At 38.0% G+C, this 14,154-nt stretch overlaps 1 protein-coding gene across 1 annotated transcript in view; it reads right to left on the bottom strand.

The window, feature by feature from the left end:
• PARD3 (par-3 family cell polarity regulator) overlaps window positions 1-14,154 on the bottom strand; it is a 432,956-nt gene that overhangs the window by 126,385 nt on the left and 292,417 nt on the right. The window contains 1 exon segment of the mRNA XM_027648420.1: window positions 13,053-13,269. Coding sequence (XP_027504221.1) covers window positions 13,053-13,269 — 217 coding nt within the window.

The following is a 14,154-nucleotide window of genomic DNA, read 5'->3' on the forward strand; positions in this document are numbered from 1 at the left end:
CCAGCCCACCGCCTCTCACTCACACTGTGCCAAACAGGTGACACCACCTTATACCCCAGCACTCCCCCCTGACAACTGCTGCCCTGTAACTATGCAGCAAGGTGAGCATACTTCTGCTGTTGCATTTGTCACACTCCACAGAGGACTTTAAAAATTGTGGACCAATTTAGGTGCTAACAATATTACATAGTCTGCCTCTAATTACCAGTGTCCACTAAGAATGCTTAGAGAGAGCGTTTAACCATGGCTACTCTTCAACACATTCTCTTCTCAACCATACTTCTAATTCCTGCTCTGTTCATTTTAATGCATTATTGTTACCAAATACAATGCTTCAAAATTGCAAATTATGTCTGGCTGAAGGGCTGATTATGAGAAATCCTATCACTTCTGCCTCTGCGTGAATAACTCTGATAATAATGAGTGATTGATTGAGCTCCAAGAAGTCCAAATTATGAGAAGGGTCAATTTGAACATTTTTATTAGCTTCTTTTGTTAAATCTAACACTTTGCCAGGCCAGAGACAAATACTGCATCTGGTTACCATGATTTTTTCCAGCCCTACGGAAGTATAATTTAGAAAATGGGTACTGTTCTAAAGGCAGACCTTATAAGAAATGCTAATGAAACATAAAAATCCACCCATTTTACTGGCCGTCAAGAGATGGCCAAAGTAAAAGAAAATAAAAAGAAAAAGTTACAAGGAAAATTTGCTACAATATTTTCCGGGCAGAAAAGGAAAAAAAATCCCTCAGTAATATGAAGAGTCATCATAACTCCATTTTACAACCAAAATGTTCACTTGATACGTATAAGGTATGGCCTGCCTTATGTAAACATGAGTTACAACATAAAAGTCACTAAAAATGCTTGCTAAGCACATGCAACAACAGAGAAACGAGGACAGAAATGTAACACACAAGCTAGTTAGACCAGGAAATTGCAGTAACACTATTCCAACAACTGAAGTCTTGCAGTCTAGCAGATATTCTGTAAAAAATCAGCAAAAGTTAACATAGACATGTAAAACATTAATCAAACTAGTTGCAGTTTATCTGGAAGCTTCCAAAGATTAAAATTTCCCTACAGGTCTCATTACTTAAAAATGTTAATAAGTCAGTCAGCACTTTTTCTGTCAATTACTAAAAATCTTTGTTGATACACATCTCCTAGAAAATAACCTATGTAGGGTAAATTAAACAGTAGGTGGTGTATCTATATTTTTAGCCTCATTCACATATTTACAATTATAGGAGGTAGGAAAGCTCCAGACAATATTCAGCAGGAGACAACAGTCAAGAGTGTAAGATCTGTAGGACAAATCTAACCAAAATATCCCTTGAGCCAGACAAGTGTGCATCTGTCATTCTCTTCTCAGAGGATGCCTACAATGCCAAAAAACAAGTCCCCTCGCTGAGCCACAGCACCTCAGTGCTGATGGCTGCAGGCTACAGTTTAGGGTCTCCTACTTTGTTCTGGGTTCCACAGTGCCACCCAAGTCTCCTTATGGATTAAAAAATAAAGCTTAATTCTAAACCCAAATAAATAATACTAATAGGACACTTTTACAAGGTCCTTTAGAGTACAATTAATTTAATGCCCTTGAAGTGTTCAAGGCCAGGTTGGATGGGGCTGTGAGCACCTAGTCTAGTGGAAGGTGTCTCTGCCCATGACATGGGATTTGTAACTAGATGATCTCTAAGTTCCAACTCAAACCATTCTCTGACGCTGTGAATCTACATTGTAATAAAAAGTAGAGAGAAAAAATAACAAGCACATTAATTTGAAAGTTTGCTACAAAGATAGGGTTAAGGCACAGGACTTAGCCTGAACCAAGGCTCTGGTTAGTAAGTGTTAACATGCTGCTGCTGGCTTCACATAACTGTGCCTGTTCTACCAGCTGATATTTTGCCCTGTGGCATGAAAATTTAGTTTACACATGCAGTTTACACCCAGTATCTTCTGGGTGGAAAATGAAGAGCAAGAGTTTGCACTGCAGCATCACCACTGGAACAAACCATCTCTGGAGTAGATGCAATAAGACTCAGGTGGATCATTGCTGGGAATGCAGTCTGGCAGCAAGTCCCTGCAGCAGCTGGTGTCAGGGCTTGCCCAGAGCTACCTGGAGCCCTGGAGATGCCTGGCATCCTGTAGCTACCAGCACTCAGAGTCTGAGCTGTCTTCATGGTAACTGCAGTTGAAATAACTATATCAACTGTGATTTATACACCAGTGATTATTTTAGGGTGAAGCTGAGAGTAGAGATTTTTTTCAGATTGCAAAGATGCACAAAGCAGGACTTGCTTGGGACTGGCTATAGGCAAGAGATGTGGGGTGGTGAGTTGGTTTTTTTAGGTTTTTTGGTTCCAGTCACCTAGCAGAGAACATTTCAGACCTGGACCAGCCCCATACACACCGACATTTTTTTCTGATTTGTACCTGCTCAGGCACTATAAGAAACAAGTGACTAGGTCTATATTTATTTAGAAACTCAAACAGATGATGTTTAAAATAAACCTAATCTTGATATCAAAGATATCCGATTCCTGAGATGCTCTTCTCCAAATGAGATCACCTCTGCTCATGCCCAGTGCTGCACACAGTATACAGCAATTATCACTGCCATCTCACTATTTATTCTGAATATATAGCCAAAATAAATCTTAAGGAAATATAACAATGAAAATGGCACTGAGTCTTCACATTTCATTTACCTTAAATAAATACTTCCTTTGGGGTTATAAAAGGCAAACAGAAACAGCAAAGTATTTGGAGCTCCACAGATAATATCAGGACTCCTAACAGTTACAGATTATAATGTTGGCACCCCTACCTGCTCAGCAACATCAGAGAAAAGAAATACTTTAATTTTAACACTGCAGCTGAAACTCCTGCTTGTGCCAGCATGTTGTACTCTGAATTTCAGGATTTTAGCACTATGGGTTAAAGACAAAGATAGCATCTATAACAACATTGAGAAATATTTGAGATTTATGTGTGGTATGCTGCTGTTGAAATGTGTACTAGGAGTTCAGCTTGCATTTTAAACACTGCTGGCACACCTGGTGTTGAATACGCTAGAGGCACTTGCAATCGTTATAAAAATATACTACTTTCATTATTGTGGTACTCAAAATTGGTGATAAAGATAAGATTCTAGATGCATTTTTTGTTATTAAATTTTCTTTTTTCAGATCTTGTAGAGCTAATCCATAAACTTTGTTACTGATTAGACACTTTCTTAGCAAGTACTACTTATGACAGCTTATCATAACAAAGAAAATTACATACATTTTCAGTCATCCATCCACCATCCACCCACCTTCAAACTAACCACCAGTATCTAGAAGCTGCAGCATACATTTTTAGCATACAAATATTTTGTATTTTTACAATACGGGAAACACCACAGGACATCAGAACCCCTGGAGACACTAGCATGGACCAGGTATTATCTTATTTTTAAAATGAGAAAACAGTTTTTCTTTAAGCAATTTGCCAAACTCCACGATTTTTTTGTATTGCAAGTACAAAAAACATAAGGACTAACTATGCTGATTCCATTGACAAAGCTAGGTCTATGAAATTAATATATTGACTGAACTATTTATTTATAATTGAAAATTTCTCTACCAATACCAAGATGCTTTCAACATATAATACAAATCCTTTAAAACAGTAGCATGTTACCATATTTCTCAAAATTAATTAAGTTCACCAAGTAGTTTCATGAAACCATACTATGGTATTTTTCCTCTTTGGACTAGGAACTATGAGATTGATAACAAAAAAGTCCTGAAAAAAGTGTTAACGTGTGTAGAAACTATGAATTTATCTTCTGCAGAAGGAAACATTTAAAAATTTACTGTTAATTACATCATCAGCTAGACCAAACATACACTGTAAAACTAGCTCTTGAAGTGAATTCATTCCAGCAGGGTCTATTTCACAAACATCTACAGCGTTTTCTTGCACTTTTGCTTATTGTAAGTTTGCACAGAAGCAGTAAAATTAAATATGCTGTGGAACACTACATTAACTACTGAAATGTTATAGCACGTCAAAAAGGTCTACTGCTACTTTGCAAATATGCTTACTTGAGTGCCACAAAATGAGTCAGATCTACTGTGGTGCTCTGCAATCAGGCCTGTGCACTTGAAATGTAAAAACAGCTCCTTGATAAAAAAGTCATTCTACACAATCTCTAAAAGACATCTTTGCATATGACATAGTACAGATTTTGTTAGTATTTTGGAATTAGGTAAATATACCCCAAATCATCATTAACGGGACAAATTGCCCAGAACAGAATATACATACATCAAGCACAAAGGTACTGTCTCAAGAAATCCCTGAGCTGCAGATCACTGACAGCCTGGAAGACAGACCTGGGAAGAATTGCCTCATGGTCACCTAGTTCTTGTATCTCATCTTTGGGAGCAACTACTGATCATGTCAGAGGCGAAGTATTGGGCTACAGGGACCTCCCAGGTATCATTCAACTCTGTGCACCCAAATTCTTATGCTCTTACATTAAACTCTAAGGAATCTACCAAACATGAAAGGAATTAAAATTAACCCTTTCTCCCCTTCCAAAAGTAAGATTAACCTCCTTCATTTATGATTGGCTGAACCACAAATGCCTGAGGTTTTACTAAATATCTATACTTTGGGATGAAAATGAAAAGTATCAGCATTAATAGAACACAAATTGCATGTATGTATCTAATTAAAAAACAGGTGACATTTTCTGGCGTAGCATGAAAGAGTGGAAAGGAAGATTTCTGTCAACTGTTTCTCAGTTCCACAGAAAATAATTACCTTTTCTAGCTCAGTGGATGATATCAGACACTATTAGTACCATATCAGCCAATCGAGCTTAGTATCCTAATAGTTGCCAGTCCAAGACAACTCGGAGTGAGATGCTTGGAAGCACAATAAAAATAACATCTTTATAGATAACTTCTTCCTTAACACTGAGCGTGCCATGACCTGCTCACAGTCACAAATACATGCATAGCTGCATTGCTTCCTATACCCTTGGGGTCCTGTAAGGGCAGCAAGTCCCTATGGGTAATCACCTATCACAAAAGTCCTTTAAAATTTAAACTTTTTGGATGACAACCTTATTGTATATACACATGTTCTTGCTTTATGAGAAGGATAAGTACAAGTGGATTGATTTATATTTTTTGTACCAGCAATTATTCAGTGTATCTTATTCCTATCTTCTCTTACCAGGGACAAATATTTTTCACCAGGAGAGTGGCTAAGCACTGGAACAGGCTGCTGAGAGAGGCTGCTGACCCTCCATCCTTGGAGATATTTGAAACTCAACTGGGCATGACACTCAGCTGATGAAATGTTGAAGCTGGACTGCTGTGAGCAGGAGCTGAACCAAGCAGGGAACCCTTCCTGCCCAAATCACTGTAAAAGTGCACTATTTTCAGTATCTCTTCAGTTCCTCCTAATTCTATCTTTTTTTCCCTCTGTAAGAAGTCATCAACAGATTCAAAGTAGGGGAAATACTACTGGCATACCTCACGGGCACTGTGTTCCTAATATTTCCTTCTCTCTTATTGTTTCTACAAAACTCTTGTTCCTCCTATTTTTCCCTGAAATAACAACTTAAAAGCCTAAATAAGCCCTCTGAATGCCTTATACCTACTATATGCATTCAGGGAAACATGAGGGCATGCCTTATACCCACTACTATTTAGGGAAATATGGGAACTGGCTGCCTATTTCCATGCCGGTATATTCTATTCCAGCAATCACACACTGTTTTATCCCCACTTTGCCATTTTCACTGAAGTCTTGTATAATTCTGTCTTTAAGGACTATTTCTCTGCACAATAGTAGGGCATATGGACATCTTAACAGGAAGCATCAGCCTGCCAACACACTGCAAATAGAGATCATTGCTCCCGGGAAGTGAAACACAGTAGTAAGTTGGAGCTTTGCCTTTTAGAAAAGGATCAGCTATCCTGCAGCTGCCAGCTTAAGCACCTCAAGAAACTATGACTTAACAGCCTATGTCTTCTCAGCTATAAAATATATTAAGTTGCATTCATTTGCCTCTAAGACAACATTCCTATTCCCGTTTTTAAACATGATTTTCAAAGATGACTCTGCTTTAAAAACATAATCTACAGCATCCATGATGTATACCAATATACAGGTGCTATCAGTAGTGAATTAAACCTCCTCCAAAGAATCTTTCCAACAGATAATGAAACAAATGTCATTAATTGAGCTTTCCACCTAACAAATACTTCATGTCTCAAGACAGTATTTATTTACAATACTTTGTTATGGACTAGTGCACTGCCTAGTTAGTCTTCAATTATCACATCAGGTGGAGGAAAAAATCCTTTTTCTATATGAGCTTAAACTGAAATTGACTTTAAATCTCTGAACTGTCAACAAATTCTTCCCTGAAAAGGCTGGCTTTGCAGAGATTATAAAGTAGGTGTCATCCTTGACACTTGCGTTCTATATTCATCCAGCCATCCTGGAAGAGAAGTGTGCAGAACGCCGGGCAGGATGGCAGAGGGCTCAGCTGTCACCCTGCCTCCCTCCCGCACTTGCTTTGCAGGCAAAGATGGTGTTGGAGGTGTCAAAGGTTCTCTATTTAAAGTCGCTGACAAGTAAAGGAAGAACACTGGGAGAATATGTTAGCAGCCACTATGAACTCGTCTCTAGTAACAAGTCATCCTGACGCTTACTTCTGGATGTTGGAAGCAAGAGCCCTGATCCTATTGAAATTAAAAAAACCCCAGCAAACTCTCAGACACTATACCCCCATCAGATTTACAAGTTCAAGATTTACTCTGGGAAAACCCAGCGTTACGAATACACAGAGCAAAGCCCTGCTTTCTGTCAGAGTGACAAACTAGAAAACCACATACGATTATGTTAATCTCCCACTTCAAATCTCCCTCGCACAATTGCATACCACTGCTTTCTGTGTTTCATTTAAAAGTCATAGAGTTTACTAACCACTTAATGAAGCTGCATTCCTTAAATCCCTCACAGATTATGTGAACCTTGTTTGGTTTAGAAACATAAATTTGCCATTCCACTGCCCCCTGCCCCAGTGACAACTTAGTCAAAAGCCGGTGTTCTTGGGGCTGCAGGCAATGAAACACGTTTCCTCAAAGGAACAGATTCCATCAAGCAGCAGGAAACAGGAAGGCGAAAAAGTGCAGAGAGGAAGGATGGAGCATGGTTTGCCTTTCCAAAAAAAGAAAAGATTTTTCCAATCAAGCTTATCTCTTTCAGTCCCTTATTTTTAATTGGAAAGAAGGAAGTGAAGAATATGCAAATGCTTTGAAAGACACTTGTAAGAGTCCTGGGTGACTGTCCACCAAAGATCACAATTTGCTGCATAGCTGATTTCATGTGACTTTTCTGGTGCTGTGTGTCCCAGTGGCCAGGTGAAACTTTGAAAACAGATCAGGACAAAGTAGCCCAGAGGAGCACAGAAAAAGTGCCATCAAACTTGCAGCCAGGAGAAGTGTGCTCCTCCTCCTAAGTCTGAAAGGACATCCTGCTTAGATCCTGCATCTAGGATTATAGCAGGTTGTGCATTTTCTAGCTGGTGGCAGAAGAGGGGAAGCAGATGTGGACTTAATGATAGTTGTGCCAGCTGGCTTGTAATAGTAGCAAGCAAAAACCAGAGCACAAACAGCCCCAAATTCCATTTACCTGACCAACGACCCAGCTCAATGTTACTGATGAAAGTCTCAGCACAAGCACCACAAGCTGTCAGGGATGTTCTCATACGAGCATTAGCAAAACCAGGCACAATTCAGTGTGTGCACAACAAGCTTCCAAGCTTGAAATGATACAGTTGATGGGTGTTTAAGCACTAACCTTCTCCTCTGTGTTCTGAGGCTTAAGATTTATGGCATTTTGGTCCATGAGCAGAGCACTAAAGAAAAAAAAACCCACTGACTTTAGGAGCTCATTCCCATGTTTTCTATTAAGCCTGTACATCGGTGTCATTCACCAATACGAAGTCCTATTAGTCATGCTTCCAAGGAAAATGTCATCATTGCTGCTTCTTAAGCTACTGAATGATAGAAGTCAGACCACAGATTTTGTTTTATCAAGTTTGAGGTATTTTCCAGTCCTGTTGATTAGGGTATAATTCAACAGTATTTTACATAACTCAGATACCTTTTAGTCATATGCCTGCTTAAAAATCTGAAGATTGTTATTAAATGAAAGAGAGAGAAGGCAATTACTAAATCAGCGCTATAACCTTTGTGATTTGCTTTCCATCTCCTCACAGCTATTACAATGAGAAAACTTAAACGAAAACCAGAACAGGCAATACAACTAAGTCATGTAACAAGCAACAGTAATCTATGTAGGTTATTCTCCCAAATGCCTAGTCAGAGGTCTCAGATGGCTAATATGGTTGAAATGTGTAATTCAGGGCTACAAATAGTATGTTTATAAATCTAGACATGTCCAGTACACCTTGGAAGCAGCTGTGTGGGGTTAAAAAAAAGCCAACAGCATATCGATTTCACCTAAACAAGGTTGCAAACTGAATTATCTATTTCCTCCCACAGAACTGGAAGATACAACACTGTAAGGCTCCCAGTAACCATTTTAAATGTAATTAAATCTAATTAGGATTAGAATTTAATGCTAATCTGGGAATATTACATTTGCATTGGTTATTCAGTGTATTGATTTACCCACCTGCATGCTACAATAGTTAAGATAGGAATTAAAGATCAGTTACCATACTGACTTTACATCTCCATCAACATTACAGGCCAGATCCTAAAATACACAACCTCTGATACTAAAAAGACCTATGCACAGGATTACTTTCAAGCATGCTGTCTTGTTCTGTGAACACATACACAATGTTTATGTTCTCCATTGAAAAGCCATGTTTATGTATGACTTAGGTATTAATTCCTACAGTAGAAAATGTATTTATTTCATATAACATACTTATCCACAAATGCTTCAAATTACATTACATCTATTTCATAAGCAACCTCCAAAACTGATGCAGACATTTCTTGCTTAAACTTAAGATACAATGTCATATTCCCCATCTTTTGTTGTCCTCAGCTGCTCCCCACATAACTCAAACATACCATATGTATTTTAAAAGCCATTTTTCTCCGATCATATCATGGTTTACTTGTTTCTGTAGTTTTTTATTATCAGGCACTGAGTGACTGTCCATCAAGATTTTCAGCAAGACATGACTAGCTAGCTTGGCCTTCCTACTATTCCCTTTCCTGCCCTTAGAAACCCCGAGCTGCTTCTTTCTCTTGTTATTTTCAATGTCTTAACGGTTCAGCTTCTTCTAAAAATGTTATTTCTCAGACACATCCTTTCCTGAGACTGACCACTTGCTGGACATATTTTATCTATCATGAAACTCACCAGTGAGAGTCCCTCATTCCCAGTAAGAGTGTGGTTGTCTACTTTCTTTCAAATAAATTTAATTCCCAAAAAAAGTGATATAAACACAGTGATACCACTGTCTTACAGAAACACGGTTCAGGGATGACAACAGAGGAAAACTGTATGTAGCTTGAGGAAGTTGGGAAAGATGTGGAGCTATCACTTCTGTTGCCTATATTACTTCACCAGTCAGTCTAGTCACTCATCTAGCAACTATATCCAAGCTTGTACACTGGGAATAAGGATGAATGAACTACAGAGATCATAAGTGATCAGCAGCACTACAGCAGATGTGTCATTTCATCATCATCCAAAATCTATGAATATGAACATCTCAAAGCTCTCTTTCTTACATCTTGAGGGGATCCACTTTCATAAATGAAAATACTCTGTACATGACAGGGGCAAAAGGAGAGGGAAAAAAGGCAGCATATACCGTTTTTCCGAGAGAGAGAGAGAGAGAGAGGAATGTCAAAGAATCGCACAACATAAAAATCCATTAAATTGATGTACACCTACCAGTGCTAATTAGAGGCACACTGTTTGAAACTGTGAAGCCTCTTTCGTAAGGCAGCACTACAATGACTTATTTATCTGCTGATTGTTTTTGTCAGGTTGATTTTTATCAAGAAACAAAATCTCTACTTAAAAATAAACAAAATCAGACTCAGAAAAGAGTAAACATATTTCATATTGCACTTGGAAAAGTATATAGATTTTTATAAACTTCTGATGTCAAAACATATCTACTCAAGCTTTCTTAGCAGTGAAATAAAAAAATTAGCAGAAGTTTGTATCAGCTTCCCAAAGACTATTTGCTCAGCTGGTTGTGGCCATGCAGGAACCCTCTAGCTATCAACAATGGAAAAGAAGGAACTGCACAGCATCCCACAGGTTACAGGATTTGGCACATTCAAGGGCCAAGACAGGAATGATCCAGCTGTTCAGGTAAAACAAATATACTCAGGTGTAAGCAAAACACTGCAGCACCTGCATCTCCTCCGATAGACCAATATTTCTGTTCAACACTTTTCTAGGCTAACTTCTGCCCTGTTTTCATTTCATCTGTGAAGAGGAAGAGACTTCTCAGCCAAATGAAATAATTAAATAACCTGTTCTATACTGAAATGTCAGTTTGAAAAAAGAAATACACACATTCTCGGACAGATTTATTTCACAGTGAGAAGGGTGAACTTTCAGACTGTCCACAGCCCAGTGTCAGCAAAGATCCTCTGGAAATAATGGGAGTTGTGTGTGTCAGACCTACACAGTTTTGCAGTTTTCAGTTCTTCATGGTTCTGTCAATCCTCTTTACTATGTTTGATACAAGCAGTAAAACAATGGAAGTGTTTAAAAGATTTACTTATGATTTTAACTCTGAATCATCCAGGAATTTCTTGGAAATGACGACTAGATGCCGAAGGATAAATGCATTCTCTAGTGGGAGTTTCCATCTCCCACTACAGTTGAATGAAGATCCCAATAGCAAATCCTAAAATTTTAACTGAAGGCAAGGAGACTTATTTTTATACATCATATAGGCTCCACTTTATGAGCTGCTAGTTTGCAGACAGGCAACAAAAAGCCCTTTGGCTAAATACAGACATTGGAATAAAGTGCCAGTTAACAGTAATTTCATCCAGGGAGTGTTTTTGCCTATACATTCTAATGAAGAAAGATTATTTTAAGATTAGAGCACTGAAAAGGAAGAAAAAAACTGAAAAAGGAGAAAAGAAAAAGAACGACAAAGAAATCACAATGTTGCACAGAACCAAAACATCCAATTATGCTTTGATCCTGGTTTGAATTTTAAATGTTACTGTCATCATTATTTTCTATCACACAACTTCTTTCAGTGATTACTTGATATCTATGATATATGTCAAATGTACAGAAAACAAAGCATGTTATAGGTAGAAGTAGTAGCTTATCTTGCAGACATAACAAAACCCATCTCTCAAACATTATTGAGAAACCTGTCAACAAAGCAAATCAAGCACCAAGTGGAAATGAGACATAATGCTTAATTCCCTCAATCAGCATTTTCTTGCTTGCCAGTCTTGGGTGGGCTGACAAGGTGCAAGCTAATTTACAGATCCAGGAGGAGTCAACTGCATCCAGATAGCACTGCTCCCAGTGCTAATTAAGAGGAGACTGAAAAGTAAAGTTCACTCGGAAATGGTAGTGAGGGAAAAAAATAACTGAAGAAAATGTTGACTGTTATGAAGAGCAAACAACAAAGCAATCGTCAGATCTTTCTATCAATTAAATTACTGTTGTTTCCAGATTAAAAATTTCAGAAGTGTTATATCAAGCATACAGAAAAGGTTCCTTGTCTGGACCACGGAGCTGCCCAAGCTTTCTAGATTGCTGTAAACACTTTCTGAGTGAACTCGCAAGATAGCATTTAAAGCACCCAGCAAGCAACGACTTAGAGCCCATAGAATTTATCATGTATAATGTGCTTCAATTTTACCTGTCATTTCTGCTGTATATAAATGGCAAAGAGTGCAGAAAAGAACCAGTCAACATTTTATATCTCCTGTCTTCCACACTCTCCCGGAGTGAGGTGCAGAGTTCCATTTCATGAACTGCCCTCATAATACGATTCACAGTCACAGAACAATTCTCAAGAACCTATGCATTTACAACACAGGTTCAACTAATGTTTTACAGGATAAAGAAAGTAATGGAATGAAAGTTAACTGAAGCTCCCTTTACATGTTTTCAGAGCAGAGTCATCAATAAATCTTTAAAATAATACTGGTACCTCACCCTTAAAATTAAATAACGAAAAAATGAATACACCAAACAAACTCTGCGTTGATATTGGTTGTTTCTTCAAAATATATTTATTCACTCTAGCTAGCTAAAAGAAAGACTGACTTTCTTGCTCTCTCACCCCTTCCCAAAAGTGATCAAAGGTGTTTGTCACGCTTCCCCATTTACCCACAACAGCAGGGTGTCCCTCAGCAGTCTGCTCCTTTCAGATCACTTATATCTGCTGGAGAGACAACTCCTTTAAAAAGAACTCAGTCTTTGGTAAAAATCAGTCTTTCACTGACCCATTCTCTATGGGTTCTCAGAGTACACAATCTTATTTAGATCCTGTTTTTCTTGAGAGGAGCATGCTGGTTTTCAATCTCAAACTGATTCATCTCTTTCAATCATGCCTCCATGATACCAACAGTCTTAATAGTAAAGCAAAGAAAAACATTCATTTAGTAACACATAAACTTTGGGTACAGTATTTAAAAAGAAAAAAAAAAAACCAACAAAATGGTTTAACTTATCAAAGGATACGTGCACGACTTAGACATCACTAAAGATTCTTTGCAAAACCAAGTAGTTTGTGGCTTAAAACCATTTTTTCCTTTGTCTTTCCTTTCCTTTGGCCTGCCAGCCATCCCCATCTCTTCAGTTCTGAGCTGTTTCCCTTTCATGACACTACCCATAGGCTCAAAAATTGAGAGATGGGCCTATAAAAACCATGTATGTATTTGCATAGTAAATTATGGCCTCAACAAACATTCACAGTATAATGAATAACTAAAAGATGAACCTTTTTTTATAATTCATTCTATATTTCGTTGCAAAGAAGCACCTACCTGAACATGTCTCCTAAGCCTTTCAGCATTCCTTTCTTTGCCTTTATTTTATCCTTCTCTTTATCTCGATCTTTCTTCTTTTCCTTTCCAGCTTTTTTTCTGTCACCTTTATCTTGGCTTCCATTCATTTGTCTCTCCAATGAGTGGGATGGCTGGTCACTTGCTGTGGACACAGATTCTCTACCAGATCTCGAGCTCTCCTCTGTGTCTTCCTCCACTGAAAGCACATATTAAGAAACATCAGTGGGATGAGAACAAACAACGAGGGTAGGGTTTTTGGTATATTCCATAACGTATTTTGAAGCAGGATATATGCACAGCCACAATATACTCATATTTTTTTTAAAAAATCTATATCTGCTCAGATAGGGGTTTCCAAGAATGTTCATTAGAACTATAAAAATACTAAAAGCAAGGAATTCACCTTCGCAAATATCTCTGAAAAACATGATTTGTACTTTGTGGGTACTCTGAATAATGCGTGGATTAATAAAGAGGATTAGCAAAGCGATGTTAATTGGCCCATTTTGTTTCAGTATCTAAATCAGTTGAGGAGAGCTTTAGAAATATCTGCAAGAAGAAACAAGAGCAGTGCAGCATGCCTTGTCGGTATATTCTTAGTCATACTCTCATAAAAATACGAAAGTCATTAAGGAGTGTTAATCCTCAATGCAAGCCTTAAGACTTTTTCTTCTTCCACAAGTAACATAATAGTTTTGTTATGCTACTTCATTTCCTGGAGCCATTTAAAACACATCATGCACTATGATTTTTATTTTTGTTGCTATTCTTGGTTGATATGGAGTGGCCTGGGAGATTCAGGTGGGGAGATTTCACCCAGCGGAACAAGTAAAATCCTTTAAGGACAGATAAAGTGTTCATTCTCTGTTTCTAATCCAAGACCAAGACTCCTAAAGTATACCCAAGGTTAGATTTAACAGACCACATGTAGTTCAGAAAGTTTGAAAGAAAAATGACCAAAAGAAAAAATCCATTAAAAAATTGAAAACTCCTCAAGGAGTTTAGTAAGAAAAAAATAAACTACTTCAAGCTGGTGGGTCAGAATCCTTCACTGTATGGCTGGTGAAGCTGTGACTTTCCA

This window comes from Corapipo altera, unplaced genomic scaffold, assembly GCF_003945725.1.
Source record: "Corapipo altera isolate COAL_440 unplaced genomic scaffold, ASM394572v1 47, whole genome shotgun sequence".
Taxonomy (NCBI): Eukaryota; Metazoa; Chordata; class Aves; order Passeriformes; family Pipridae; genus Corapipo; species Corapipo altera.